Consider the following 27521-nt stretch of genomic DNA (forward strand, 5'->3'; position numbering starts at 1 on the left):
TTCTTGGCTTAACACCATGTTGTTCAGCACCTACTCTACTGCAGTTTGGGGTTCTTTTTAAGGCACTTAGTGTTTTTATAAACATATTTATTTAGTATTTACTAACTACTATGGGAAAGGCATTGTGGATATTTCAAAAAGTATAAGACACTATTCCTTCCTCCTCACTGACTTCTGCAATGGCCTTTTCACAATGGTCTTCTGTTACTAACACTTTCTCGGCTCCAATCTGTTATTCAAGCAGCAGCTGGAGTAATCATTTTAAATTATAAATCACAACATGGTACTTCTCCCTGTTTAAAACACTCTGCGGCTTCCCGTTGCACCTAGAATAAGATCCAAACTCTCTGTGGTTTAAAAGATTCACAGGGGTCTGGCCCCTCTCCATTTCGCCCACTGCCGCATTCCCCAAATTCACTCCATCCCAGCCCTCAGACCTGTCTGCTCCTGAAATGTGCCAAGATGCCCTTTCCCCAAACCCTTAGGTGGCTGTCACCCGCTCCTCACTCATACTTCAATTCCAGCATCACTCTAGGAGTGTACTGGGCATTTTTGACACAGTGGATCATTTTTTTATGACAAATAAATAATGTCACAATCAGTCATATCATTTTCTTAATTAATTCTTTAGTTTTAACATACACGATTAACAATTTAACAAGAATGTATTTTTAAAGATACTCTAATTTAATAAACTATCAACTAGACAAAAAATTTGCACATACCGAACCAAAATGTCACACTTGAAGTTCACAGTTTCTTTCAGTGTTTCAAAATTTAAACACAATTAAAGAATGGCAGAATTGAAATAACTCAATTTGTTTTTTCATCTTCACAAGTAATATGCTCTCATTATTTTGAATCTACTGTTCACATGCAGGAATGTGCAGTATCTCAGGAGGTGGAGATAGAAACTGTGCCCTCAGGGAGCTCAACTGTTTCTGAACTGTTGGGCACTTACTCTCGAAGTGAATGGAGTCTGCAGATGTCAGGGCCTCCGGTATAACTGGAAGATCTCCTTATAGAATTCTTCCTGATAGAATACAATGTTTATTAAAGAATAAATAATACTAAACGTGCTGACTTGAAACTTAGATACCTAATATTAAAACTCAAGAGTAACCATAACAATTTTTTAGAACTTAGACCAGCAAAAGATATTTTCGGGGAGAAATATTTTATAGCTGACATTGGTTAGCATTGCCAGCACACGGTGGTATTAAAAAGTAGACCAACTTTTAGTTGATTGATTTAAAATTCCTCTACAGAATAACACAGCACCCTGCTGCCTCCATCAGTGCACACTTCACTCTCTATCACAATAAAAAAATTTTAAGTGCTGTGATACGGGGAAACGGTATCACGGGAACAGACAAGAAGAAGCAGCAGGAGAAGAACAATGGGAGTATAAGGTTCCAGAAGCCAAGGGAGGGGCATTTCTAAGAAGGGTGAAGTCCTCAGTTGTATCCAGTACTGGAGAGGCTCACACCTCTGAGCTGGGTGCCAGGGTCACCTGGGAGCAGGGCCTAGAGTAGAGATCTCCCTCTACTACATGGGAAGGTAAAACAAAGTTTGCCTTCCTTTGGCTGGGATGTAAATTAACTCAAAGGGAAAATTTCTTATACTTGGTCTTAACAATTTCTTACTATCAGAGGTGGAAAGATAGATCAGCACAGACCATATTGAACCAATGGCAGGTCTGTGCTCTCCAGACCCTAATCCTGCAAAGAACTCAGCCAATGGTCACCACCAGCCCCAACGATGCATGAGGAGGGAAGAGATCCCACTGAGAGGATGGCTAGGGATGAAGACTTGTGGCCTGCTCCTATTTGTCCATAGTGCCAGCTTGTGGGGAAAATCTCATAGAAATGGCCACAAACAGAGCTGGTTAAACGGGATTCCACTTACCCCTCACATCTGCTCTCTGTCCAGCCCATCTTGCTTGCTTGAAGAAAGTAGCAAGAATTTGACCACCTTTAAGTCTCTTTCATTTTTAAACTCCCTTCACTATATAGCTCCCTGACCAGTCTGTACTTTTTGGATAGTGAAACTGAAATAACCATTACTTAACCTTTTTACAAACTAATTCAGAGAAGAAAACTAACTTTGTAAACAAACAAACAAAAAATCACTTTCTCAGCAATTGTGACTATACACCCCATCCCACTTGGCCATTTGGAAGAAACAGGATCAATTAGTAATTAGTTCTAGAACTAGAGGTCTCATTCAATCTTAGCAATTCATCTCTCCAAGATTTAACCTTTGTTATTTATTTTTAAATTTTTTTTAAAGATTTTATTTTTCCTTTTTCTCCCTAGGAGTATGATTCCTTCGAAGAGTATGACTAGGATGGAAAGTAGGAGTAATGCTTTTTATTTTATGTTCTCCTCAAAGGAATCTACATTCACAATTTTTTCTGTACCCTTCCAAAAGTTTTATATGCATATATAAGGATACATGTATGTATGTATCTTCTTTTCTATACAAAGTGGTCATATGTTTCTCTGTATCTTGTTTTATATATAAGCACATATGGCCCTAACTCATTTAAAACCACTACATAGAATTCTATTATATAGATGTATCATAATTTATTCTACCAACTCCCTATCAATATACTTTTAGATTGCGTCTGCTTTTTCAAATTACAGATAACACTGTAAAGTACATACATCTTTATGTTCTTGAGCAAATATACGTAGGATAAATTCTTATAGTTGAATCCCATCAAAGGATATTTGCATTTAAAATTTTCAGATAGAAATCGCCAAATTGCCCTCCAAAGAAACCACACCACTCCACACTGCCACCAACCATGTCTACAGGGCCCTGTTTCCCCACACCTTCGTCAACAATGAGCACGTCATCAAAGTATTCATAATTCCTTGAAATGCTTCAAATTTCCATCGTCTCTAGGAATTCTTTCCTTCTTTTTAGCTCTCTGGTCCCTTTTGGTTTTCTTCCTGCCTTCTCTGCCAAGATTGTCCTGCATTTTTTTTCTACCCTCACACTCTTGATTCCCTTCCCTTATTTCTCCAACTACCTCATTTTTCCTGCTCACAAATTTCTCTTATAGTTTCTCTGCAGCTCACCATGATTCAATAAAAACCAGACACTCTTCCCCCGCTCTCCCAACCTGCTGGCCCTCCTGAACCAAGTGAGAATGCTAATAGGGAAGCCTGAAAACCTTTAATCTGGGTCAAAATATCAGAAAGAATAAATTCATCGTGGCATAACTCTGAAGAAAAAAACATCGGGAAGAATTCTGCATTGTTTCCTTTGTTAGAATTCAATCTGTTACTTTTTTTTCTATATTCCACACCTGGGTTTTCTCCTTTTGAATCAATAGTTCATAATTTTGATTCATTAATCTTGTTTTTTTTTTTTACTGTAGCTAGAATTGGAGTCGAGGCAAAACAAGGGGCGAAAGGAAAGATAGGCAGGAAAAATCTAAAAGTGGCTGATTGAAGAGCAGGAACAAATGGGCAGGGAGGGCAGAGGTGAGGAGCAAAGTGCAGCTCAGAAAAGAAAAAAAGCCAACTTCTTAAGTCCTCTAAGAAAACTTCTTTAGCTCCATCACCACTCCCTTCATTCCTGAGCTCTAAAAACAGACTCACAGGGCAGGAATGGGTTGGAGGGTGGGGCACAGTAGAAGAGGGAGTGAAAGTAGCCTGTTCCTCTAACTGCAACCCCCCACTCCGCCCCCAACTTCTTATCCAGCAAAGCTCTATCCACCACCACGAATCAGCTTAATAGAATAAACCACTTAGGGCTGAGGCTCAGAGAAAGTCAAAGACCCCACAATCTCCTTGCCTATTAAGCTTCTTAGAAGTTAGAATGCCGCTAAAGAAAGTGATATTATGGCCAAACTACTTAGAAAGAATACAAGGATGCTAAGTTGGGGAGAGGGAGGCCAGTTTGGGGGCTTATAAGCATCTCTCATTAACTAAAGATGATGGGGCAGGGGGTGGATGCTGGAGTGGGAGCAACAGTAGCCAGCCATGAGAAGGGACGCTCTTGTAAGTCTTCAAATGGAGATCGAGGATAAGAGCATTTGTAGAATGTACAGATGGGATGAGAATCTGAATAGGGAAAAAAGTAATTTTTTTCCTTAGGATAAAGGAGAAAACACATGTAAGAAATTAGAAAATAAGAAATTAGAAAATAAGAAAAATAAGGGAACCTGCAACAGTTCCTTCCTAGCTCAAGTTTCCCAATGACTCTGGCATTCTGCCACTTCCTTATCTTCTCCCCTAACATAGCTGGCACAGAGTCCACAGCCTTGCTATCTGAGTGGCTGGCAAGGGAGAGGGCAGGAACAAGACTAACCAAGCTCTTTATCCCAAAATAAAGCATGATGGCTCACTGTCCTTCCCCAGGTAGGAGTTCAGTGTAGAATTCTAGTTATCTCCTCCCTATGCCTTTTAGTAGTTAAAAAGGGGGATCATCAGGTGAGCTCTAGTCATCCTTGCTCCAGCCTCCCTTGAACTAGAGCCAAGAAGAAAAGACAAGATTATAGGTGCCAGCTCCTTAATACCAATCAGGAATTTTTTTCTGCTATAGAAAGACCTGTCACAAATTGCACAAACCCATAAGAGCTCAGGGCTCGCCAGAGTCACTGTCCCTGTAATGTAATCAAGAATAAAGGCAGGGGAAGAACCTGGTTCAAGAGACTTCAAATCTGTGCCCAAGCCCTCGTAATGGGGATTATAGCTAACATGGATTGAAGGCTTACTTTGTGCCAGGCACTGTTCTTAAGATTTTATTTGTATTTTACATAACTCACTTAATCCTTATAACAATCTAGGAGATTGTTTCAGTTGACCCTGAGGAAACTGAGGCCCAGAAAGACTAGAAGCATCTATCCTGTCTCACTGAGTTAGCTCTTCTTGAACCACTATATGCATGAAGTGCTGAGCATCCCAAAGGCAGACACCGCACCACGAAGAGCAGGAGGAGTCAGCAGGTGCCAAATTACCTTCCCCCCTCCCATCAAGAGGACGTTTGACAAACTTTTTTTTTTTTTGAGATCATAACTACCAAGTTCCAGGCAATGCACTGGATACTGGGAACAGAGATGAATAAGATATAGTCCCCACCCTAAGGAACTCACAGTGCAGGTAGGGTGACAAAGCGTTGTAAGTGGGCCAAAACAGATTGTCCTAAGGGCTGCCTCACTACAAGACTCCCACAGTTTCTCTGAGTGTGGACACAGCCTGACATGCATACATGAGATGCTGAGAACAGGGTCTGGCACAGAGTGAGCAGACAGAAATAACTGTTCTTATTCTTGTTATCTCATGAATCTGACCCATATCCTCCCTCTCTTGGAGTTTTCCTCCTTCCCAAAGATTCTGGAGCCAGACTGCCTCAGCGTGAATCACAGCTCTGCTATTCCTTGCTTTTGTGGCAATGGGCACATTACTTAAATGCTCCGTGCCTCAGTTTCCTCATGTGTAAAATAGAGATAATAACAACACCTATCTCATAGGGATTTTACGAGGATTAAATAAATGACTACCTGTAAAGCACTCAGAATAGTGGCTGGCACATAGAAAGCTCTCAAAAGGTGGTAGCTATTCTTATGAGGGGTGGCGCTCTGCTCCTGCCTTTGCCCACAGTCATTTCACTTGCAATAAAAAGGCTGAATTTAAATGCATCTGGTATGGTTAGTTTAAGGAGGATAGGAAGTCTCTGGGACTAAATAGGAGGAGAACAGTTCCCCTGGGAAGTTGGAGGAATAACCCTGGAACTTGTTAATTAAGATCTTGTTAATGAATCTGCTTGTTAATGGTCTATTAAATAATCACACAATGAAGTTTACCGTACAAGTAAAGCCCTTTTCAAATGCTTGCTCTTTCCAATCTGCCTGGCCCAGCTCTGCCTTCTAAAGATCTCGCCTAAGGGCAAGCCCTTCCAAATCCTTGCAAATCGGACACGGCCCTCTTCATCTTGTCATGGCTGCCCGTGGAGTGTGGAGCGTAGCTATTCTTGCGGCTGAGGAAAGGGCTCTGGGGCAGAAAGCCCTCTACATCTCGATTCTGCCCATCATTCCTTAGGCCGAGGCATTATGCCGAAGAGCCAAAACATTTCCCTCCACACAGTAGGAAGAGAGTCACTGGCCCTGGAAACCAAAAAAGAAAGGTGCTCTGAACTTTGCAGAGAAGAAAGACAGAGGGTAAATTCCTTTCAGTGGGAATCTGGCAAAAGAAAACTTCAGCTGAGATGTCACAGATCTGTATAGAAAGTGGCCAGCCAGCCTACATCCTCAAAAAGTCTGCAAAACTTTTGTCCCAAACCACCTAGGGAAATAATTCTGCAGCCAGTGTCCGGGAATGCAGACTCTTTTGGAGCCCAACTCCAAGGATGAAACGGCATGTAAGAGGGCTCCCTCTAGGTTGAACACTCAGGTATTTCATAAACTCCATTAGTCTCCTAAAACCCTTCTGCTCTTTAGACAAGTTCTTGGAAGGGGATAGATATACTGTCTGTGTGTTAACTATGGTGGTGGGGGGTGGGGGCATTTATATGGTCACTTTCAGATTATAAAACACATCTATGTTATCTTTTCTGATTCAACAACCCTGTAAGGTAGGGCAAGGATTATTCACCACCTCTCATTTTATATGAGTTGCTGGGGCTCAGAGAAACAAAGTGATTTACCCAAAGTTGCATAGCTAGTGAATGACAAGCCAGAGCTCAGCTCTGCGCTCCTGCCCTACCACTGAGCTGTCCCCAACACCTCTATTTCTAGTCATCGCTTCCCACTTGTAAATGTGCCAGGAGATGCCCAGCTCTGTGGAGGACCCTGTGTGGTCCTTCAGACTATGTCAAAGTGGATGGAGCCAGCTGGCATTGCTCAGCACAGCTCAGACAAGGAAACAGCGATCCTGGGCTCACTTATTCTCACAACAACGTTTATTAAGCTAGGTGCTACCTGAGGAGAAACACTGGAGTCACACAAGGAGACAGACATGGGCCCACAGAGGAGGGTCAATTAGGCAAATAATTACAACACAAAGTGATGAGTGTTTACAAAAGGGAAAGTATACTGAGAAAAGGACACTACCCCCTGAGTCTATTAGCAAAGTTGACGAGAGCATCCTCTAGCGTACAGCTGTCTGAAGCCACCTGAACTAGGACCACGCCCCTCTTCACGGTTCATTTAACCTTCTACCCTCTGGCAGCTGTCCCCAGAAGGGTTAAATATTGAAGCAGAGAGCCAGTCTGCAGATGTTGGTGACTAATTCTGCCACAGAGAGATTCCCCTAACCCCCCAACCCTATTTCTTTACAAATGAGCCTTTTAGCATAAGAAGAAAGCTTAAGGGCTGGGGAGCAAAGAGGGGAGGCTGGCAGCCCCTTCTGGGCAGTATAACAGCAGTGAGAAGACAAGCTGGCCAGGGCCCAAGGAGCAAAGCGTGCACTGGCCTCCCTCACATCTGGCTAAGCACCGCGAAGCCCTCCGCTGGGCCACCTCATGATCACAACGTTGCACTGAGAAAGGGGCGGTCTGAGCATATCCAGTCAGCTGATCAGCAATAAGGGGAAAAAAGGGAAACAGGCTGAGGAGGAGCAAAGGCCAAGCCGGGAACTAGAGGCAGCTGGATAGATCCTCTCATGACAGGAGACTGAGAAGAAGGTATTGTCGTCAGCAGACCAAGGGTCTTCATGCTTACCGTTCCCGAGCTCCTCAGTGGAATCCCAGCCTCTTCCTTTCTACTCCACTAGTCCTAACTCCCCGTCATCCAAGGCCAAACTCCTCTGTAAAAGCTTCTCTCGAGACTCTCGCCCTAGGTGAGCGATTCACAAACTTTAAGGAGCATAGGAATCACCTACGTGCCAAATAGACCGATTTCCAGGCCACATTCCCTGTGATTCTGATTGGGAGGTCTGGTGTGGACCCTGGGGATCTGCATTATAAATAACATTCTCCACCCACCGCCAACCTGCCCTTCCTCCACCAACCACTACCACAAGCGAAAAACCCAGCCTTGGAAATTACTCCTTATCCTGAACTCTCCGAGCCCTTATTGTCTGTGACTTCACCTTATCATTTCTTTTTCATACATACATCCTAACTACTCACCTTAACCACGGGCCCTCGAGAAGAGGAAGCATCGCCTCTTACTTCTTTGACTCTCCCACAAACAGCACTGAACACAGCGCTCCACACACAGGAGCTCAGGAAATGCTGTGGATGTAGAGCGATGATGACGATAAGAGGCCAGGGGAAGGAAAACCACAAGAGAGATGGCAGAGTCCCGAGGCCCCAGCTGGAAGGAACTGTTTTTAGTACGCCTACGTGTGCCAGGCTGGAACAACGGTTTGCTTTGCCTTCTTTTTTTCCGTCTTCAATAGTCTTGGCAATGTACGCCTAACCTCCCTCAAGAAAGTCAAGCTTGAGCAATGCACCTCCCATAGGAAACTTTGCCAAGAAATCCTGCCAAGAATCCTGGGTGCTATGTGGCTTAGTTTAACAGCCCAGGAGCACTCTAGGTTCTGAGACCTATCAGGTCTCTGTGCAGGGCAAAGTATAGAGCTGAACATGAATTTTAGCACAAAGACCAGGGCCCTTGATCGACCTCACTAAACATCAGCAGGGTAACAGTCCTCCTTCACTCAACAAATATTTCCTGACTGTCTACTCTGTACCAAGCACGGTTCTGGGTGCTCATGGGTCTTAAGACATCCTATGTCATCAGAAAGTATTTTACAGTGACTTATCTTTAGAAAGTGACTTTAAAAGTAAGACCCTATGCGATGTTGGGGCTCAGAACCACATAAGCACCAAAAGGACATTCTCAAGAAAGCCTGGCTCTAGGGTGAAGTACTACACAGATCCACGGTCAGGTCTCAGGCCCTGGCACAGAGAAATCTTATTCTTACTTTATCGTGAGCAATCCGTGGCAGCTCTGGAGTTCTGTCTTCCACTCTCAGATGCTATGCTTTGTCCAGAAGAGAAAACTGCCACACCTAGCATGTTTGAATAAGTAACTCCTTGATTTTCAGATATCAGCTTAAAGGTCACTTGCCACAGAAAGCTATCCCTGACTCAGACAAACTTAGGTGCTCGTGCTTCTAATCCCACGCGTTTTATACTTCCCCTTTTATAGTACTTTTCACAACATCCTGCAATTGCTCCAGTAAGGCAGGGACTATAATCTGTCTTGCTCATTACTGTATCCCCAGGTACTCAGTAAATACCGGTTGATTGATTAAATGAATTAGTGAGTGCATCATACTCTCTGTCAAGATGGAAACTGAATCATCCCGCATTTACTCTGCCACAGTTTTACCCACAATGCCACTAATAAACACCTAGGATGGAGCAGTACTATTCTTTCTGCAGGACCAATATTTTATAGAGGTATAACTGAGGCTCACGGGATCACCCTAATACAGACTCCAGGAGGCACTTCCCATGATCAAAGATGGATACAACACTCCAAAGTCAATATAATGTCACCAAGAGCCTGAGCCTTATACCACCCATAAGCCGCCATGCCAGCTCTGTCATAGACTTGATGGAACAATCTCTTTCAAGTCAGTCAACTTCTCACAGACCCAGCTTTTTCGTGAAGAGGGTCTTAGGTCCTTCAGCAGCAGGTACTCCCTTTCAGTAAAGAAAAAATGACAATAAAAAGCTACCCACACCATGACGGGAGGCTGGAAGAAGACGGCAGCATGCGCAATGGGGCAACTCCGTGGTTAGGAAAGGGTTAAGCCCACACGTCTGTCTGGGATCTCTTACCCGTAAATCAGCCTTGACTGCTGCTCAGTCTGAATGAAGCCCCACCAGGTTGGCCTGTCAGGAAGGAAGCCCATGCGTCCAGACTTTTGTTGTTCTAAGGACTTTTTTTTTTTTTTTTTTAATTTTACTGCTCAGGAAGGAAGCCGAAGCCTAGGCCCTCACTGCAGTCCTGCTGATTACTTCTTACCTAGCAGGCGCTACTGCCCTTACCTCTCTCCACCTCTGAGACCCAACTCTTGCCTTTTCTAGAATTCCTTCGAAACTATGGCTTTGGCATTTGGGCCTAAATCCCAGACTTTCCTCCCTTCTTTAAAAACTGAAAATTAAGCATGTTCAGCATTTCCCTTCCCACCTCCCATGCACCTTTATGTCCATACGTGGAAAGGACTAGTGATAGGGAGAGAGGAGAAGTGGGTGCTCTATGACCTACAGAGACATTTCGTCCCCAACAGTGAGTGATCTGAACCCCTCCTCTCAAACGGAGCCATGAAGGAACTGCTAGGGACTGAGGTATCAGACAATTGGCCTCCAATGGCTGTTTCTGCTACACACATATGTGAACAGAAGACTCTTCAAATATGAGCTACCATATTCAAATGACAGACTTAAATCCAAAGTCCTCAGGCAGAGGGTCAGCCTTTCCCACTCCCATCCTCTTCCTCCCCACCTCTCCCACTGACTGCAGAGTCATTCTCGAGCATTCCCAAGCCCCACGGGGCTTTCTTCCTACAAAGAGAAAAACACTGAGTTTATTTGTGCGCTCAGGGTAATGGACAGCCCTCTTTCGCTCCTTGGAGAATGCCCGCACACTATGGAAGAGGCCCAGCCCCGCCCAGCCCTGCCCTCCCCTTCCCCTGCTAATCCCTCCCCAGCTGCCCCCCCAGCGCAGTCCTGCTGCTGTATTTCTCTCCTGACCTACAAGGCCCCTTCAAGCCCCTTCCTAAGCCTCCCCCAAGCAGAGACAATCCATCATGCTGTGGGACCGTGACACACACAGATGGGGGAAGCTTCACAGATGTCTCTCACATAGGCAAGAGGGGAAAAGTGCCGTGTAACTTAAAATCTAAGGACGTGCTGGAGACTCTGGGACTGTGAATTCTAATACTAGCCAAATACTATTACAGCAAATCTGATTATATAGAGCCCAAATCTCCACCACACACAAATTCTAATGGCCCCTTTATTTCACACAATATCTGATAATACAAAATCCCAGAATAAGAAAAGATGATGAGATTTGGATTCTCTGACCTGGGCCACTGCCCCGACATCTCACCCTAGTCAAGTCCCTTCCTGATCCAAAGACTCAGTTTCTTTAATTCTAATATTACCTTTCTTCTAAATAAAATGAAGGGGAGAAAAAGGTCAGCGGGACACCAGGGCTAACCCTTGTGGGAGGATAGAAATGGAGTGAGGTGAAGCAGCTGGCTATCATAGAAAAGGGCTCTGAGCCTTTCTCCTTCCCTCTGTCCACACTGCCATAAAGCCCGAGTGTACGAAAGGATCCTACATACACGCTAGCCGTTAATGACCCTGTGTTTGGCTACATCAGTGCTTCTAACAATAAAGATTATGCCACTGGACTGTCCTTGAAATAGTAACAGCCATTATGAATTGAGCACTTAGTATGAGTTAGCAACTACTCCAAGCATTATCTGTGTATTTAATCTCACTCTGTCCTTCACAACAACCCTTTAAGATTGTATAATTCCCACTATACAGGTGAGAATACTGAGGCCCAGAGAGGTTAAGTCATTTGCCCAGGGTTACAAAGCAAGTAAGCTAAAGGGTCAGGATTTTACTCCAGAGGCTGAACTCATTAACTGCTATGTTATATTGCCCCCGACCTGTGATCTGAAACACCTTCAAGTTGAGACTCAAAGGGGAAAATGCAGCATTTATTCCTCTAACAGGTATTTATTATGCTAGGCCACTCTGACTCAGTTCAAATCAAACCCCAAAAAGCGAGATCAAATGAGAGCAATATAGGATTAGCTGGCACCTTAATGGGAATCATATACCTGAAAATAAAGCGAAGGTCTCTCCAGGGCTGGCCCTTGCCCCCTCCCTACAGCTTTCTGACTGTCTGCTCCTCTAAGATGGATGCAAAGCCCTAAGTCTCAGCCTGCAAATGAATTTCAGTAGAAAAAGACAACCCTCGTCTGGTGAGTCACACTCAGGCTTACTGGGCTTGATTTCTCATGAGACTATACCAAAAGGTTCCTCTTCACACACGCAGCTCTAGACGTTCCTAAAGCTCCGCATCTGCTGCACAGAATGTACTGGACGCAGCACCATGTCTCCCTCCAAAAACACAACTTTCATTTCCTCTAGGTCATCTTCAATCAGACACATTCCACAGAGAAAACCGACGGTCAAATGTCTGAAGTGCCAGATGGTTATATGTGTCTACAAAACCCCCACATCATTTGTGTGTCTCCAGCTTCAACCAGGATGTAGGTAAGAACTTTCTTTCTAAAATACACACCAAAAGCAGATCCGTATTTGTGGACTCCACGATAGCGGATGTAACGCTGTGGGAAAACATTTGGGAAGGGAATACATTCCAATCTTAGGTTTCTAGAGAGTTAGGAGAGAAGAGCAAATTTTAAATTATTTTTTAAGTTATGGAAGATTTTAGTACCCAAAATAATCAACAAAATAAGTCTATATTTGAGAAAGGTAATTGCACACGTCTTGAAAAACTCCCCACATACCTTTGTCATTATCAAACTTCAGGGCATCAGTAAATTCTTTCTTTCTTTCCTCAAACCTCTACCCTTTCATGATAGCACAGTCTCATAGATACTATCGAGCACAATGCTGAAGGGCGGCAAATTGATGAAAATGTAGAGGAAAAATTAGATTATAATCACCACCATCAATGTATTCAATACTCAGCTAACATATACTGAACTCTTTGATGTGATTGGCACCAAAGGGAAAAAAAAATTTTTTTAACACTAAAACTAAAATGTGATTAAGATAATAAAAAAGTGTGATGCATTAGGTAAGCCTGGAAGGAGATGAACGACTCCTATTTACTCAGCATCCACCAGGTTTCCTCATTCATACCACAGCCTATCATTTCTCCAGGCCTAAACTCACAGTCCCAATTCAGGATCTTTTCCTGGAAAAGGCGTAAGAGACGAAGAAGGTGAGAGTTCTTTTGCGGAAAATTCTCTTCCTTGCCCCAAAGAAAGAGATATTTACAAATTCCCATCCTGTAGCACACACTTTGAGGTTACAAAGGATAAAAACACACTCTAGTGTTCAACCACAAATGCCACAATTTAAATGGTATTTTTAAAAAAAATTTAAGGCATTTTAGCTACTACATAGCAGTAAGTTATTCTTAAGTCTGCAGTTCATCTCTCTTTAAAGGGGTAAAAGGACACCGAGAAATGGTGTTAAACTGTTGGAAGAGAATACTCAAATCCAAAAATTATTGTTATTTTGGTGTCAAAATCGTGTAGATTTCACAATAAAATGTATCATCACTCCAAATTGCAAGTAATTATAGAGAGTACATTCCAACATGTGCTCTATCTATCGACCAGATGGATGTAATAAGAGTTAAAAATATGAAAAACCATTACAAAAATCTAACTCTATTAAAAGTATTGCCACGCCAAATCCCGAGTATTTACAAAGACTACATTTCAACGTGTGCTATTTATCAACCAGATGGCTGTAGCTAATAAGGGTTAAAAATAAGAAAAACCAATATAAAAATATAATTCTATTTTTCAGTTTCCTCTTCCCTGCCTCATGAGGAAGGGGGGTTGGGGAGGGAGAGAAACTTTTGTTATTTGGATACAATGTGTGTTTTTTGTTTTCAAACAAAAAAGGGCCACCAAATAATCAACCTGGGGCCGCTGACCGGAAGGCAGCCCCGGAAAACTTCCCGTGGGAAGAGTTCCAGAAATTGCCCGGACTTTAAGCAGCCCCGCTGTGCTGGCTGTGAGCCTCCGACCGTCAGAGGCGACCGCGACTCGCCTCGCCCGAATACCAGCCATCCTGCCGATTCCCGAACCTCCGGACTTGGGAAACGTTCCCCGGAACGTTTTGCAGATTTGAACTGCAAGACGGGGAAAACATTTCGAATCTACAGGAGAAACCTCGAAGTCTTCGGGCGCCCAGGGAAAACGGAGATCCAGATGCGCGTGGACACGCGTCCATCCCCCCTCATCAACGCGCCACTCCCTCCTCCCACTGCCGCCTCCCCCCAGCCTCGGACCCCACGCCCCCTCCCCGCGCAGGGGCCACCCCCGTACGCCCGCGCAGTGTCCCCCTCGCCTGCTCACTCCGCCACCCGCCCACCTGCACCTCCTGCCCGGTCCCCCATCACCCGACATCCGCGTGGGCGTGCCCCCTCCCCGGTCACGCTCCCTCCCTACCCCTCACTCGGTCCCCACACTCTCTCTGCGGCTCAGACGACGTACAGGAAACGGACCGAGGGCTCGGTTCTTAGTGCGACCTGGGGGCGCGGGCCGTGGAGGGCGGGGCGGGGCGGGGTGGGGGACGAGGCCGGCGCTCGGGTCCCCGCGGCCGCACGGGGCTCCCCGGCCCAGGGACAGCGCCCGAGTTCTCCCGCCGCCTCCAAGTCCGGCCGAGCGACGGCGAGGTCACCAACATTTCTGAAACCGCTTGAACGCCATCTCGGCGGCGGAGGCTGAGGGGTCCTTTTCAAGTGAGCCAATGGTGCCCACTCTGTGGTCCTTCCTCCCCCGGGCCGCCTCTCCGCGCCCCCTCCCCCAAACGATCAATTACCAGCCACCCTTCTGCCGGGAGCGGCGAGGGGCTGGCTGGCGGCCGCGAGGAAACGGCAGCCCGGATCACTTCTGCATGACAATTGATGGGAGGGAGGGCGCGAGGCGAGGAGGGAGGACGGCTGCGGTGTCCGTTTTCTCACCATGGTGATTAGGCATTCCGGCCGTGCGAGGAGGCAGCCGCCGACCAGAGCGGCGCGGCGTGGAGCGAGGACGGGGGAACAGAGCGGGAGCGGGAGCGAGCCCAGCCGCCGGGCGGGCGGGCGGGCGGGCGGGCGAGCGGCGCGCCGAGCCAAGCCAAGCCAGGCCAGATGGCTCTGCAGCCATCAGGGACTGCTCCCGTCCAGCCCGGCTCCACTTTAGCTGTGCAAACATTTCTTTATCCCAACAAGACAATTAAACCCAGCAACATGAAAAGGAGTCTCCAGGACTGTGTCAGGAGTGAACAACCAGAAACAACCACACACATCACAGGAGTTCTTGCCCCCACCCCCTACCCCCTGGAGGGGGAGGAGAAAAGGGACTCCGGGAGCACCCGGGGAGCAGCTGAGAGCGACAATCAGGCTAGGTCTGGGCAGTCAGTACAGAGGAAACCACCTGACCCATCTCGCTCTGGCGATTTGCTGACCCTTTCACACTGGTCATCTGCTCCAGCTACAATCCAAGAGTTCAGTCTGGTGACCTGGGAACTGCCCCAAACATTCTCCCCAGCAAGAGCAATTCTCCTTAAAACCTAGATTAGGGTCCCTGCCTGCCCCAGTCCCAGAGCCCTCCTAAAACCCGCCTCACCCCCATGATGTAGCTGGCCCTCCTCCTTCTGGGCTGCCCTGGGTCTACCTGGGCTCAGTTGATTCGATTCTTAGGACATAGGGTCTGCAATGATACATTCCTTTAGAAAGACACATCTCAAATGACAAAATACCATCTCCTACTCAGGGCTTTGGGGACCCAGAATGACTTTTCAAACATATCAAAGATGAGAGCAAAATAGAACATTGAGGAGCTGCTGTGAGCAACCTGGCTTCCTGCCTACCTGTGAATCTGCCCGACCACAGGGAAGGGCCAAGGAAAGAGGGCCACTTACGGTCAGTGCCCAGTGCCCACCCCTGAGGGGAGCCAGAAGGCAGGGTCAGTCATCACTCCACACAGGCTGTTGTGGTCCCTTTCAGCCCTGGGGTGAGCATGCATACTAGCCAACTCCAATTTGGGCTGACAGGCCGGCCAAAGACTGTGTCACCCAGGCAGGAATCTAGGAACAGGGGTGGCCCTCAGAGAACAAGCAGGAAATGCAGGAGATCAGAGCCAGAGTGCTAAGGGGGTAATAAATGTATAGATTCTAGCACAAGGCAGCAGACAATACTTATCTTCCCTTTTGTTGTAAAGTTTCCTTAATGAGGAGATGTTTATTTTAAAAGCCCTGGGAAACATATCTGTAGACACTTCATCTGTAAGACACACGTGGACTATTCGTAATTGGTCCATAAATTTTAGCATCATTTCCCTGGACAAGGAGTCTTGGAAATGGGTTCAGGGGGTGACAATAAACAGGAGTTACCTCAGTCCCCTTCCTGGGGAATTATGCATCCTCCACGAACAGCTTCTCACAAAATACTTCTCCCCTTTTCCAGGGCAAATAAGTCAGTCCTGTCGAGTAAAGGCTTCTTTTTTTCCATAGAGCCCAACACCTACCTTAGGGATCACCTGTGATGCCAGGTAGATGAACAGGCGAGCAAGCCGGACTCATCTACTAGGAGAGAGAAGACTTTACCCAAGTAGCTACATTTCTTTCTACAAAAATGCATATTTAATCACAAAAGAAATCCTGCTATCAGTACCCAGATTTAAGGAAAGAACATGTGTGCATTATACCATGTCTGCAGGCCCTGCTTTCAAATGCTCTCAGATGTGGACATATCTGCATATGGATGCAGTGTGTGAGCAGGGGGTGGCTGCGACAGTAAAAACTGTCAGTGTTTCCATTGTAAAACTGATTTTTCATTGACCTAAAACTCAGTCATAAAACTTCTACACTAAGGGACACACACACACACACAACCCCACTCACCCGCCCCTACTGCAAACAAAACCCTAAAGCTAAATGCTTATTTAAGAGTTTTACTGTTGAACGTAATTAAAACATTTTTTTTTACATTTTATGAAAAATTTATTTTATGTATATGAAGAGGACTGAAAAATGAGTCAATGCTATTAGAAATTAACTCTACCTTTTAAGAATTAAAAAATTAAAATATACATGGTTAATTTTGGCAATCTGGGCAGAAGCCTCTGTATGCTGCTACTCTGCTCTTTTGAACACTCTTCATCCTCTCTCTTCTCGCCTCCCCACCCCCCTCGCTGCCCCATCTACCCCTCAAGCTCTCCCATTGGAAGCAGTCCTGTATACTGTCACTCGATTATCTGAGAAATATTACTTATTTCAAAACGGTTCTGTAGGGAGGACCTGAAAGGCATCTAGTGGGAATAATCAGGCCTTCTAACGGCCCTTAAATATGTATTTACATAAAACAGACCATAAATATCCCGACACACGTCGGCATATGACAGGAGCCAAGAAAGCTGCAGCAGACTTGGTCACAGTGCCTCCTCAACCTTTCCCTACAGGAAAATGTTTCTTGTGCCTTCCAAAAACTCAAAATCACAAGCACAAATGCTCCCCAGCACCACCCTGTGAAGGCTGCTGCCCCACCTAAGGAAGGGAAAGAGAAAGGAGCACAGATCCAGGGTTATCACAGGCTAACCGGCTCCTCTTCACTTTGCACCTTTGTTTCTTGTTAAAGATTAGTCACAAACGCAACTCTAGATAATAACGTGGGTGTACAAACATCCGACACTCACAAACACGCCTTTAGGTTTAATGTTTGCGTAAGAGAAAAAAGAGACGACAAAGTACTCTCTAAAGGGAGGATATTTTAAGCAAATAAAAAAGGAGAAGGCTCCAATTTATGTAACACTACAATTTCAAATAAAGAAGTTTCCCCACCCTTCTGATCAGAATCTCATTCATTTCAAGGTCAGAATTCCATTTCACTTTGGGAGACAGACTCATTTAATTTTTCTCCACCCAGGCGTATTCCTGTGTGAGGGATCCATCTCCATAGGGGATGGCACCACCACACAATGCAACCCAGGCAAACAGAAGAGTTATGGCTTTGACACTCGGAGGGGAATGGAGATCCCCATCTATGGGTTCTGACTTGACTAACAAGCTTACCCCTGCTCTGCGGGTCTGAGACAGGTTTGGGCTAAAAAGATAGGAAAATGGAGACAAGCTGGATTTGTTAGGAGAGAAGAAAGGAATCTTGATCTCCAGATGTTACTTTACGGCATATTAGTTTTGAGAGGATTTCATTTTCAACTTGTATTTGGAGACAAAAAGGAACAGAATCTGTCACACCCTAACCTAGGGCTGTTTTAGCCAGAGGTCAGATTACAGCTAGCCTTGATCACTTGCATACTGACAAATGAAAACTAAACTAAACTAAAATAAAACAGAGCAACACAATGCCAATCCATGTTCTGCAGGTATATCCAAAAAGCAGGATCATAACACATACACACGCGCACACACACACACACGCACGCACATGCGCGTGTCAGCTGTACAAAAAAGGAGAAGGTGGCAAAGCCAAGTGAGAGAGCCCACACGGGCAGCTGTGCTGTCACAGAGCCGCCTTACTCCCTTAAGTGGGGAGGTCTCCAGCTTACAGACGCTGACATAAAAGACACACTCACAACATATTTCAAAACCAAAGAGCGATGGATTTACAAGGCAGGTTGATTTTATGATGACTTTTATTGAAAAGGTACGCTGGGTTTAGGCAGATGCCTTTTAGCGCAGGAAAGTTAACACAGTGCCTAATTCAAGGAGACAGCCTAAGGAAGCAGTGCCGACAGGGGAGAGAGCTGCAATGTCTCTATTACTCTCCTCGGCATCATAAAGAGAAGAGAAAAAATGGCATTTGTGTCGGTGGTTATAGAGAGGACGGGAGCACAAAAAATAGAGAAGAGGGGAAAGCAAACCTCGGATGTAGTTTTCTTAAGAAAATAAAATGAAGCAAATCTTAGAACAAAGGGTTGGGTGGAAAAACACCCTCAGTTCATAAATTCTCACCAGGCTTGAAGAAAACTGCTCTGTCTACCCACAGCCCAAAAGCTTCAAAACACAATTATTTTCTGATTATATCAGAGGAGAAGATTGCAGAGTTCAGCACTCCTAATCCACAAGTTCCACATAAAGGTTTAGTTCCAACTCTTAGTGAGTCTAGCCAGGGCCCAACAAGGCACTTGGAGAACATGAGAAAGCTGTTCCATAAGCAGAAATTAATAATAGTTGTGAACATCAAATATGGAGCAGTCACACGGGTCAAGCGTGTCTAGTCCTAAAAGTGAGCCTCAGGATAAGGATCCAGCAAACCTGTGAAATCCCAAGAGAAGTCGGCTCTCTAGCCTTGCGATCGCAAGGAAAACACAGCTGTTTGAAATGCTTTATGGTGATTGACGACACCTTTGTCCTTCTCTGAAAAATAGCCTGATGTGGACAAGGGCTGAGAGTTGTGAAAATAAAATCGTATGGAGTCAGCTGGATGGGATACAATGGAAAAGCTAAAAAATAATACGGAGATCAGAGAAACGTAATGGGGAGAGCACAGAGAGGAGGCATGGAGGAGTTCTTTCAGGCCCCCCAAATTCCCTGGGAACCTACGCTGTCTAACGAAATGACATTCATGCCACTACACATGTGGCACCCCCTTCACTCCAGAGTCCCCAGAGAATAAGCCAATCATGCCCTGGAGAGAGGCGGTGCAGAGGCCAACTTGCCGCTGGCTACCCTCAGAAAAACATTTCCTACCAAAACTATCAATGCTCATTGACAAGAGACAAGTAAATGTTAGCACTCCACAGCTATCGAACGGGAAGTAGTTGGCCCTTCCCATTACCAGGAGCGTGAAAAATGCCACCGACCTGTTGAACACTACTGTAAGGCAGGGCTCACTGGGGGCTGGGGAGGGCTCGCACCGAAGTACTTACATCTGTCATTCCGATCCTCTGGGCTCGATGAGGCTTCCCGATCCGAAATGAGGCCAGAGACAGCAAAAATCTTCTTCCCAGTGTCGTCAACCTTAAGTGAACCAGGGGAGCTAGATGGCAGCTGTGTCCCAAAGTCATATTCCTTGCCATCTGCATCTGAGAAGCGCAAGTGGGGAGACTCGGTGTCATGGCAGTTCTTAAGTCGCTTGGCCGGCGTGAAGGCTGACTGATAACTCTCTCGGTCCTCAGTGGAAGCAAAGGGACGGAAAGCCCCCACTCCACTGTGATTCAGCATACTGATTGGGGTGCAATCTAGATTTGGGGGAGCAAACTGAGGGTGGAGGTGTAGTAAAGAAGGGGGAAAATCACGATTGGCAAAAGTGCCTGGCACCCCACCTTGCCGATGGTACATAGAGGCAAAGGTATAGGAACCGTTGGTGAAGGGAATATGCACATCCTTGTCTACTGAGACAGGTACACCAAAGGGTCGTGGCTGCTGACAAGGGATGGAAGCATCACGGCTGGCCTCAGCCGTGGACGCCAGGACCATCAGCGCTGGGGATGCCAGGGGGTTGGGGAGGTAGGACGAGTTCTCCATCTTGAAGGCTGCCCGGTGTAAGTCCATTGGAGTCTCTTTCTATGGCCGGCGTCACACAAGAAGCAGTCTTCCCTGGGAGGGAGGCCAAGCGGCACCTGGGATCAGGGCAGGGAATATTACTGGGGAATCATCCCCTTCTAAGACCTGCAGAAACAGCAAAGAGAAAAAAAGAGGGGGGAGGAAGGTCAGGAGGAGGAAAAAAAGGGAAACCCCAAGTGATCGAAACACCATCCTTCTGGCTTACAGATGCTCCAGCAAGAGACACCACAGGCTTTAGGAGCCAGTGGGCAGCAGCCTCAGACCATTTTCATTCAGGAAAATCAATAGACAACTTACTGTGATGTACGCGTAGCTGACTTTGGTCCCTACACGTTCCGGGTGAAATGCGCTTGAGCCCAGCAAAGGAAAAAAATCATAAAACCTCCAAATACAATATTCCCTGAGCAAATGAGCTTTGGAAAGCCAAGTCACCCAGTAGATTAGGTGGGGTCTCTATTTTAAAGGGCTTCCACCTGCACAGACCACTCATGGCAGGCCTGATGTTCAGAGACCAGGTTCTACCTATGTGACCCCCCCACTTACGCATCCTTTCTTCATCTCCCCTAACAACGCCCTGATACTGACAAATCCCTAAATCAAGCACATCTAGACCACGAACATCTGTACATGTTAGTTGGTACAAACTCTACGTGTGGATAAATCACACACATTGACACATACATAAACACATATCTTCACGTATCATCTAAGACCGTTTCCAGAAAGAAGTGCTATGCGAAGAAACAACGGCAGCATTCTTTTTGATACACACTCCTCTCGAATCACGCAGGCTCTCTCTTTTTCTGAGAAGGAACAAAACCTTCATCAATAAAATGCCTGGCGTCTCTGACAATATTTAAAAACATAATGGGTGCCTTTGGCATATGTTCTCTACAAGCGTCTGTCTTCCAGGGGCAGCAAAGAACGGATTGGTAATTTTAGTTACTAATGTACTGGCTCTTAAGTAGATTTGTAAACAGCCTCGAATTTGCCATTAACATTTAGAGCAAAATGTTAACAAAATTTCTGACTTATTTTGCTCTGCTTATTGGCCTGGTCAGAGTTGATGTCCCATAAAGGCCCCGGCAACAAATTGGAGCTCGGAGACACTTCTTTCAATTTCCCTTTTAAATTTAGGTTGTACGTTTTCATAGCCACTGATTCCGTTCCCAAATTTATTTTGAGTGGGGGTGGGGGAGGGTGGGAGAAGGACTATATATCAAGTCGGGATAATATAAGATGAATACTAGGACTTATTAGCTTCAAAAATATACACTAAAGAGAAACCTAGTGAAACTCAAAGTGTAACCAAAAATCACCATATGCTACAAATTTTATCCTTCAAATTGAGAGTCATGTCTCAAATAAAATTTACCCCCTCCCTTAAAAAAACCCACCTAGATAATGGGGTATCTTTGGTATTCCCTCAAATAGAGAACTTTAAACTGTAGATGAATCCTCCCGGCTTAATGCAGTGCAAAGAGAGTATTTCCTTCTTCCATCCTGTAGCAGACGTGTCAATGACTATTATTAATTGGGAAGATGAGTGCACACCATCAGACTGTTTCCTCATTTGGCATCTTTCCTTATAGACATCATTGCTAAATTACCAGATTATGTATCTCACATTAACGGATTTTTCTCTCTTCCAAATTTTAAATAACTTTCCTGTCAAGTTAGAGCAGTGCAGGGGGTGATCTGCCAAGGACAGCCAGTTAGCCTGACAAGTCTGGGAATCCTGTTCTTGGCTGTTTCCAAATCAGATTAATGGTCACACAACATGGACGCTCTGAAAGTGGCTCCAAGCCTGTTCCAAGGGGTCGAAGCAGCTCTTCGCAACAGAAATAACTATCTACTTGTCTATCAACAAGCAATATTATATGAAATGAGCTGGAGAAAAGACCAAACATAATACACTGGGGGTCAGGAGAGGAATGTTTTCCCCCCCAAAATAACCATCACCCAGAGGATTCGCTTTCTACTTTTACTTCCTGGATCACCTCATTATGTTAAATGAGTTTCATAAATTAGTAATCTGGCGACAGCACCGGACACTCCAACAGAACACGGTGAATCACTCAAACCTGGTTATTCATTTGAAACTTCATTACACTGAAAATAAATCACAATATTTTTCCAAGCCACATCTCTTTTACTCTACTGTGTGGGCGGGCGTTGGTCTCTGTTGGGGAAGGGGGGTGCTTTTTTCTTTTCCCTTTTCTTCCTTACCCCCTCCTCACATTAACAACTTGTATAGATGAGGCTTCAGCAGACCACAGTCATTATGAAAATCTATAGTTAATACACTCCCAATGTCAAAATGTCATGGGTTTAAACACAGAACCCAAAATAAGAAAACTAACTGACCCTCTTAATTAAAAAAATATGGATTGTAAGATAATCAGCTTGATGGAGCATTTGGGTGAGTGTAAAGAACCGGGCAAAGAGAAAGTAACTAACTGTTACTTTTCTGCCTCTATGCTGATTTTTTTTAATTTAGCACTTCGTGCAAATCCAGATTAAAATAACTCCAGTTATTGATCCGAGCAGTGGAATTGACATTAATTTTAGTTCACTTCTCACTTTGCAAAGGGATCAATAGGAAGTAATAACAGCTGACATGCCCGCTGAAAGGAGGAGAAAGAAGGGCTGAAGACAGAAATCGAAAAGCAACCAAATAAATCATCAGCTACTTTTCCACGGCATCAGACAAACTCCAAACAGATTGCAAAAAGTCTTTGTTGAATTAACTAAACAAGGAGGAGGGATCAATCCACGAAACTAAATAAATTGTCTGGCAGGCAGTGAGGTTGGAAGGAGGGACCAACAAATATTGAGTTTTTAAAATTTCAAATCCTTGACGGGATGGGTTTGGGTCAGGTCTGTACGTGTGGGAGAGTTTGTTAAATCACACAGCCGACCCTGGTTTAAAGTGATTACAAAACGCCAGCTAACTGAATAATTAGTGAGATTACTAATTGCATGGTTAAACATGCCAGAACCAAGACAAATGGAACGAAGAAGCTGGCGTTTGGAACGTGAAAATGTCTGAGGCTGGGCTGATGCGCAGCGCTCCGCACTCTACGGCGCGAACTAGCCACTTTCGCATTGAAAAACCGAAAGCCAGACAGAAAGTCCCAGAGAGTGGGCAGTCTCCCACCCCAGCCTCTGACCATCCCTGCCCGGGGTCTGGGCTTCCTGACCCGCGCCGGGATCCGCGTAGAAGGAAGCGACGCTGCTGCTAATGCTGCCGGGAGCCAAACCCACTTGCAAATGACGGCCACAAAGAAAGCTGCAAAGCCTCTTCCCCGGAGCCCAAGCTCTGAACGCCCACCAAACTACGACTCTGCTGGCAATTAAAACGCACACACAACACTCCTCCGCTTATTACAACAGGTGACATTTTTGTGGTCTTTGAACCGTTTCCAAAAGCCAGGAATTAAAATAATAGAACAAATTAAACGGTATTTTTCCTTTGCATAAATAAACTTTTAAAAAATTAACAGGCAACTTAAAAAGCAAAGAACAATGGGAAATGGGGCCAGGGGAGTAGGGGGCTGTGAAGAATTCAGGAAAGAATTTTTTTTTTCTTAAGTTCACAGACTTCTTCGCTTGAAGAGAATTCCCGCATACCAAATGCCCAGGGGGTGTTTGGAAAGACCGCTCTAACAGAAATTTTACCACCATATGCAAGAGCTCAGGAAGCGTAAGGCTAACACGGTTCCAGGGCTGGGGCCAACGCCTGCGGTTCAGACGTGGCCGGGGATCGGTCCCAGATTTGGACCCCGATCCAGGCCGGGCTTGGCTAACGGGCGCGAATCCGAGACAGCCCGGCCTGTCCGAGTGCGGGGCTGCGGGGCCGCCGGCTCAGCGAGCGGGTGCAGAATGCAGCCGGTAAGAGTCTTAACCGGGAAAAGCCAACTCTTTTCGGGAAAACGGAGGCGGAAGAGGTGAAGGCGAAACCTACATAAACTGGGGGCCAACGCAGAGCCGAGCCCACCACTCCCTGGCCTGACCTCTCCCTCCAGGTCTCGGTTGCCTTTGCACAAAGAATACTTTAGGTCCGACAACCTCCTCACCAAACAATCTGCTTGTAACTTTGGGGAACGAGGGCGCTGGGCGGGGAGGAACGGACAAGCGCTAGGGGCCCTGGTCCGCAGCTGGTCAGGGCCCGCGGGGCAGGGGCTCGGAGGAGGCTGCCTTCGATCAAAGTCCAAGGACCTCGTGCCCCTGCACAGCCCCGCCCCGCGGGTCACCCAGGTCCGGTCGCCGCGCGCCACCGCTTCGGCGGGCAGCCACCGGGCTCCTGGATTTCGGATCTCCTGCACAGGCGGGCCGGCGCCGGGCAGCCAGGCCCTCCCCGATCCGAGACTGCGGGCCTGGGGTGCCGGAGGGAGGGTTCTGCCTCTCGCGCCGCCGGCGCCTGGCCGCCGCACACGACGCAGCTCGCAGAACAGGTGTGTGTCCCTGCTCCGGGCCCGCCCCGACCCCGTCGGTCGCCAGCGGCACGGCGCCGCCCTGTCCTCGGCCTTCCCCCACCTCGTCCCGGAGCGCAGCAAGCGAACTCACGCCACTTTTGCCGGCTTTCCGCGGGCCAGGAGGGATGGGAATGGAAGACGCCCGCGTCGCTCTTCCTCGACGCTCTTTCTGCCTTTCCCCCCTCGGCTCCTTTTCCATTTGCGGGAAGGACCCCCGGGATGGGCAGAGGAGGAGGCCAGGCACCCCTGCCCGCTTGCTCCCTACAGTCTGACCCGCCGCGGCCTCACTGCCCGCCCTTTTTTCTCTTTATTTTCTCTCTCCCTCCCCTTTGCCCCTCAAGCCGGGTCTGGAGCGGAGGCGAGAGGCTAGACGTGGCTGGTTGGCATCGCGGGCAGAGAGCGCCCGAGTCCTCCCTCTCAGCTGCCCCCGGGGCAGGGAGGCGGCGCAGGCCGGAGACCCCGGGCAGCCCGGCCCGGCCAGGCAGGGCTGAGCTCCACGCGGAGCGCCCCCGCCCCATGCACCCACTCGGTGCCACGCGCGCCCGGCTCGGGCCCTGCCCTGGCCCTCCACTGGAGCCGCCCGCGGCCCGGGCCCGAGAAAGCAGCGCGTTCTTAACGGGAAACCAGAACGCTTCCTCTGCCTGCAGGCAGCCCGAGCCCCCGCTACCTCAGGGCTCCCGCGCGCCCTCGCCGGCCGGGGTCCACCCGGGCCTCGAGCTCTTGGAGGGGTTCCTGGAGCAGAGGACGGCCCCGGGCATCCCCTCGGATGGCCTCACCACCGTGGGCGGCCTCGCCCTGGGGGCCACACGGAAGCTCTCCGCCCAAGTTTGTTGTGCCCTGGAAGAAAAGGCTTTCCCTAACAAAGCACAAAGGCGAAACGCCCAGGCCGAGCCCTGAAAAGCCCGGGGTTGGGGAGGGGGGCGGCCGGAGGCTCGGGAGCGCGGCAGCGGGGCCGGGCTCCGGGGGGAGAAGGTCGCTCGGCCCAGGCTGATGAGCGCGGCGCCGGCGGCCGCCGGACTCCAGCGACCGGCGTGCTCGCTGAAAAGTTTTGTTCTCAAGTCAGAGGAAGAGAAATTGTTACTCAGTTTAACGCAGGTCTAAGATAAAAACAAAACTACAAAAAGAGCGACTCGCCGCTGTCTCCACGGTGGTCCTCCCACCCGGCTCCATAGAAGCCGTTGGGAGAGAGAGTCCCGACCCCGAAAATCCCGGGAGACCCCCCGCGGGTCGGGCTGCTCTAAGACCAGGCGGGTCCCGCCGCGCGGAGCGGGGAGTTTACCGGTTGCATTTCGATCGGTCCACCTCTGGGCCAGCACCTGCCTGCTTCCTGCCCGCTGCGGCTCCCCCCACCCCACCCCCACCTCCCTCCACGCCCTTCACACCCGCCCCGGCTGGGCAAAAGTGAGCCGAGCACCCTGGGGCCCAAGGCTCCCAGCCTCGCCTCGGGTGCCCCACTGGGCCGGTTGTGTGTTGTGTGGGGGCGGTCGGGGTCCTTTCTCATTCGGATCGCCCCTTCCCCATCCCGCCCGCCGCCTCGGGCTCCCCACGGAGTACCACCGGTCCCGGCCCCGCCGGAAATCACCGCGGGATGCACAGGGGAGCCCGGCGAGAGGGCATTCTCGCCATCGACCCAAACAAAGTGAGAATGGGGCTTATTAAAAGATGGAGAAAAGAAGTCCTGCTCTCTTCCCTGACTTGTCCCCTCACCCTCCCTACTCGTCCAATTCCCGCGTCTGGTCCCTCCCCCTCGCACCCCCCCAAATAAAACACATTAACGAAAACTCAAGACGGAAAGTTTGAGTGAGGCAGCGCACGGCGTGCGCAGGGCACCGATGCGGGAAGACACCGTCGCGAAGATCTAAGACACGCCAGTCCAGGTCCCAGCCCCTGCCCCTGTCGGGGGGGGGGGGGGGGAAGCCGCCCGAATCCCTAGGAAACGGACCCGGAAAGTTAGCCAGGTTCCTGAGCAACCCGGCCACCCTCGCACCCAGCCCTCTTGTGTACGCACACACATCCACACCCCTTTCTGGTCACCATACTTGCCGTGGAAATTCCTGGGGAGAATGGTCGCACTTTTCAGGACACGGAGGGAAGAAGGCGGTGAGTGTGGTGCATGAAAAGTCCCGGGTGCGCAGAGCCGGCGGAGGCAGCGGCGGCGGCGGCGGCGGCAGCAGCAGCAGCAGCGGGCGGCTGGCCCCGGGTTTGTGCTCGCGAGCTGCCTGGGATTGCATGTACAGATCAAGAGACTCGGTTGGTGTGAGAGAAGGAGCAGTGCTGCCTCTCAGCGCTGGCTCTAATCAGTGAATGAGCCTCCACTCTCCCTGGGACTCGGAGACACACACACACACACACACACACACACGCTCGCGCACGCACACACACGCACACATTCTCTCACACTCACACACATACAGGCACTCTGAGCACTGAATACATTAGGGCACTAAGGGACTCTGGGAAATGGAGTCCACACCCAGGGCACTCCTGGAGAACAGACCTGCTGGCCCTCACCAAAGAGCTCAGAAGTCTTGGGGTCGAGAGACGTTGTGAAAACTGAAGAGACCTCTGGCTTTTGTTCACATCCCTCTCTCCAAAGATCTCAGTGAATGGTTGGGTGTCCTTCTTCTTTCTTTCAACCAAAAGTGACCAAGAGTAAATGGGAAATCTTTAAGACGGACCCCTCCTGCGGCTAAATGGCCCCCAAATCCCGGCTCCCTCGTAAATTCTGCCTTCTTCCAGAAAAATCTTACCTACTGCTTTGCTCCTGGAATGCTTCTCCGGGTCTCTGCCCACAGTAATAAGATAATAAATGAATATAAATAAAATTGTAAC

At 47.8% G+C, this 27521-nt stretch overlaps 1 protein-coding gene across 8 annotated transcripts in view; it reads right to left on the minus strand.

The window, feature by feature from the left end:
• Positions 1-27097, minus strand: part of RNF220 (ring finger protein 220) — a 218206-nt gene extending 191109 nt beyond the window's left edge. For 4 of the 8 annotated variants that reach the window (XM_044770634.2, XM_044770633.2, XM_044770632.2 and 1 more), the window contains exons 1-2: positions 26733-27097; positions 19575-20316 (exon numbers count right to left, since the gene is read on the minus strand). In XM_044770634.2, the coding sequence (XP_044626569.1) occupies positions 19575-20199 (625 nt within the window). In that variant the 5' untranslated portion in view covers positions 20200-20316; positions 26733-27097. Of the gene's footprint in view, positions 1-19574; positions 20317-24780; positions 24970-25356; positions 25509-25968; positions 26049-26732 lie in introns of those variants that run through there. The other 4 variants (XM_070510050.1, XM_070510049.1, XM_070510051.1 and 1 more) reach the window with 4 other exon arrangements.
• Between the last annotated feature and the right edge of the window lie 424 nt (positions 27098-27521).

Source organism: Equus asinus, chromosome 5, assembly GCF_041296235.1.
Source record: "Equus asinus isolate D_3611 breed Donkey chromosome 5, EquAss-T2T_v2, whole genome shotgun sequence".
NCBI lineage: Eukaryota > Metazoa > Chordata > Mammalia > Perissodactyla > Equidae > Equus > Equus asinus.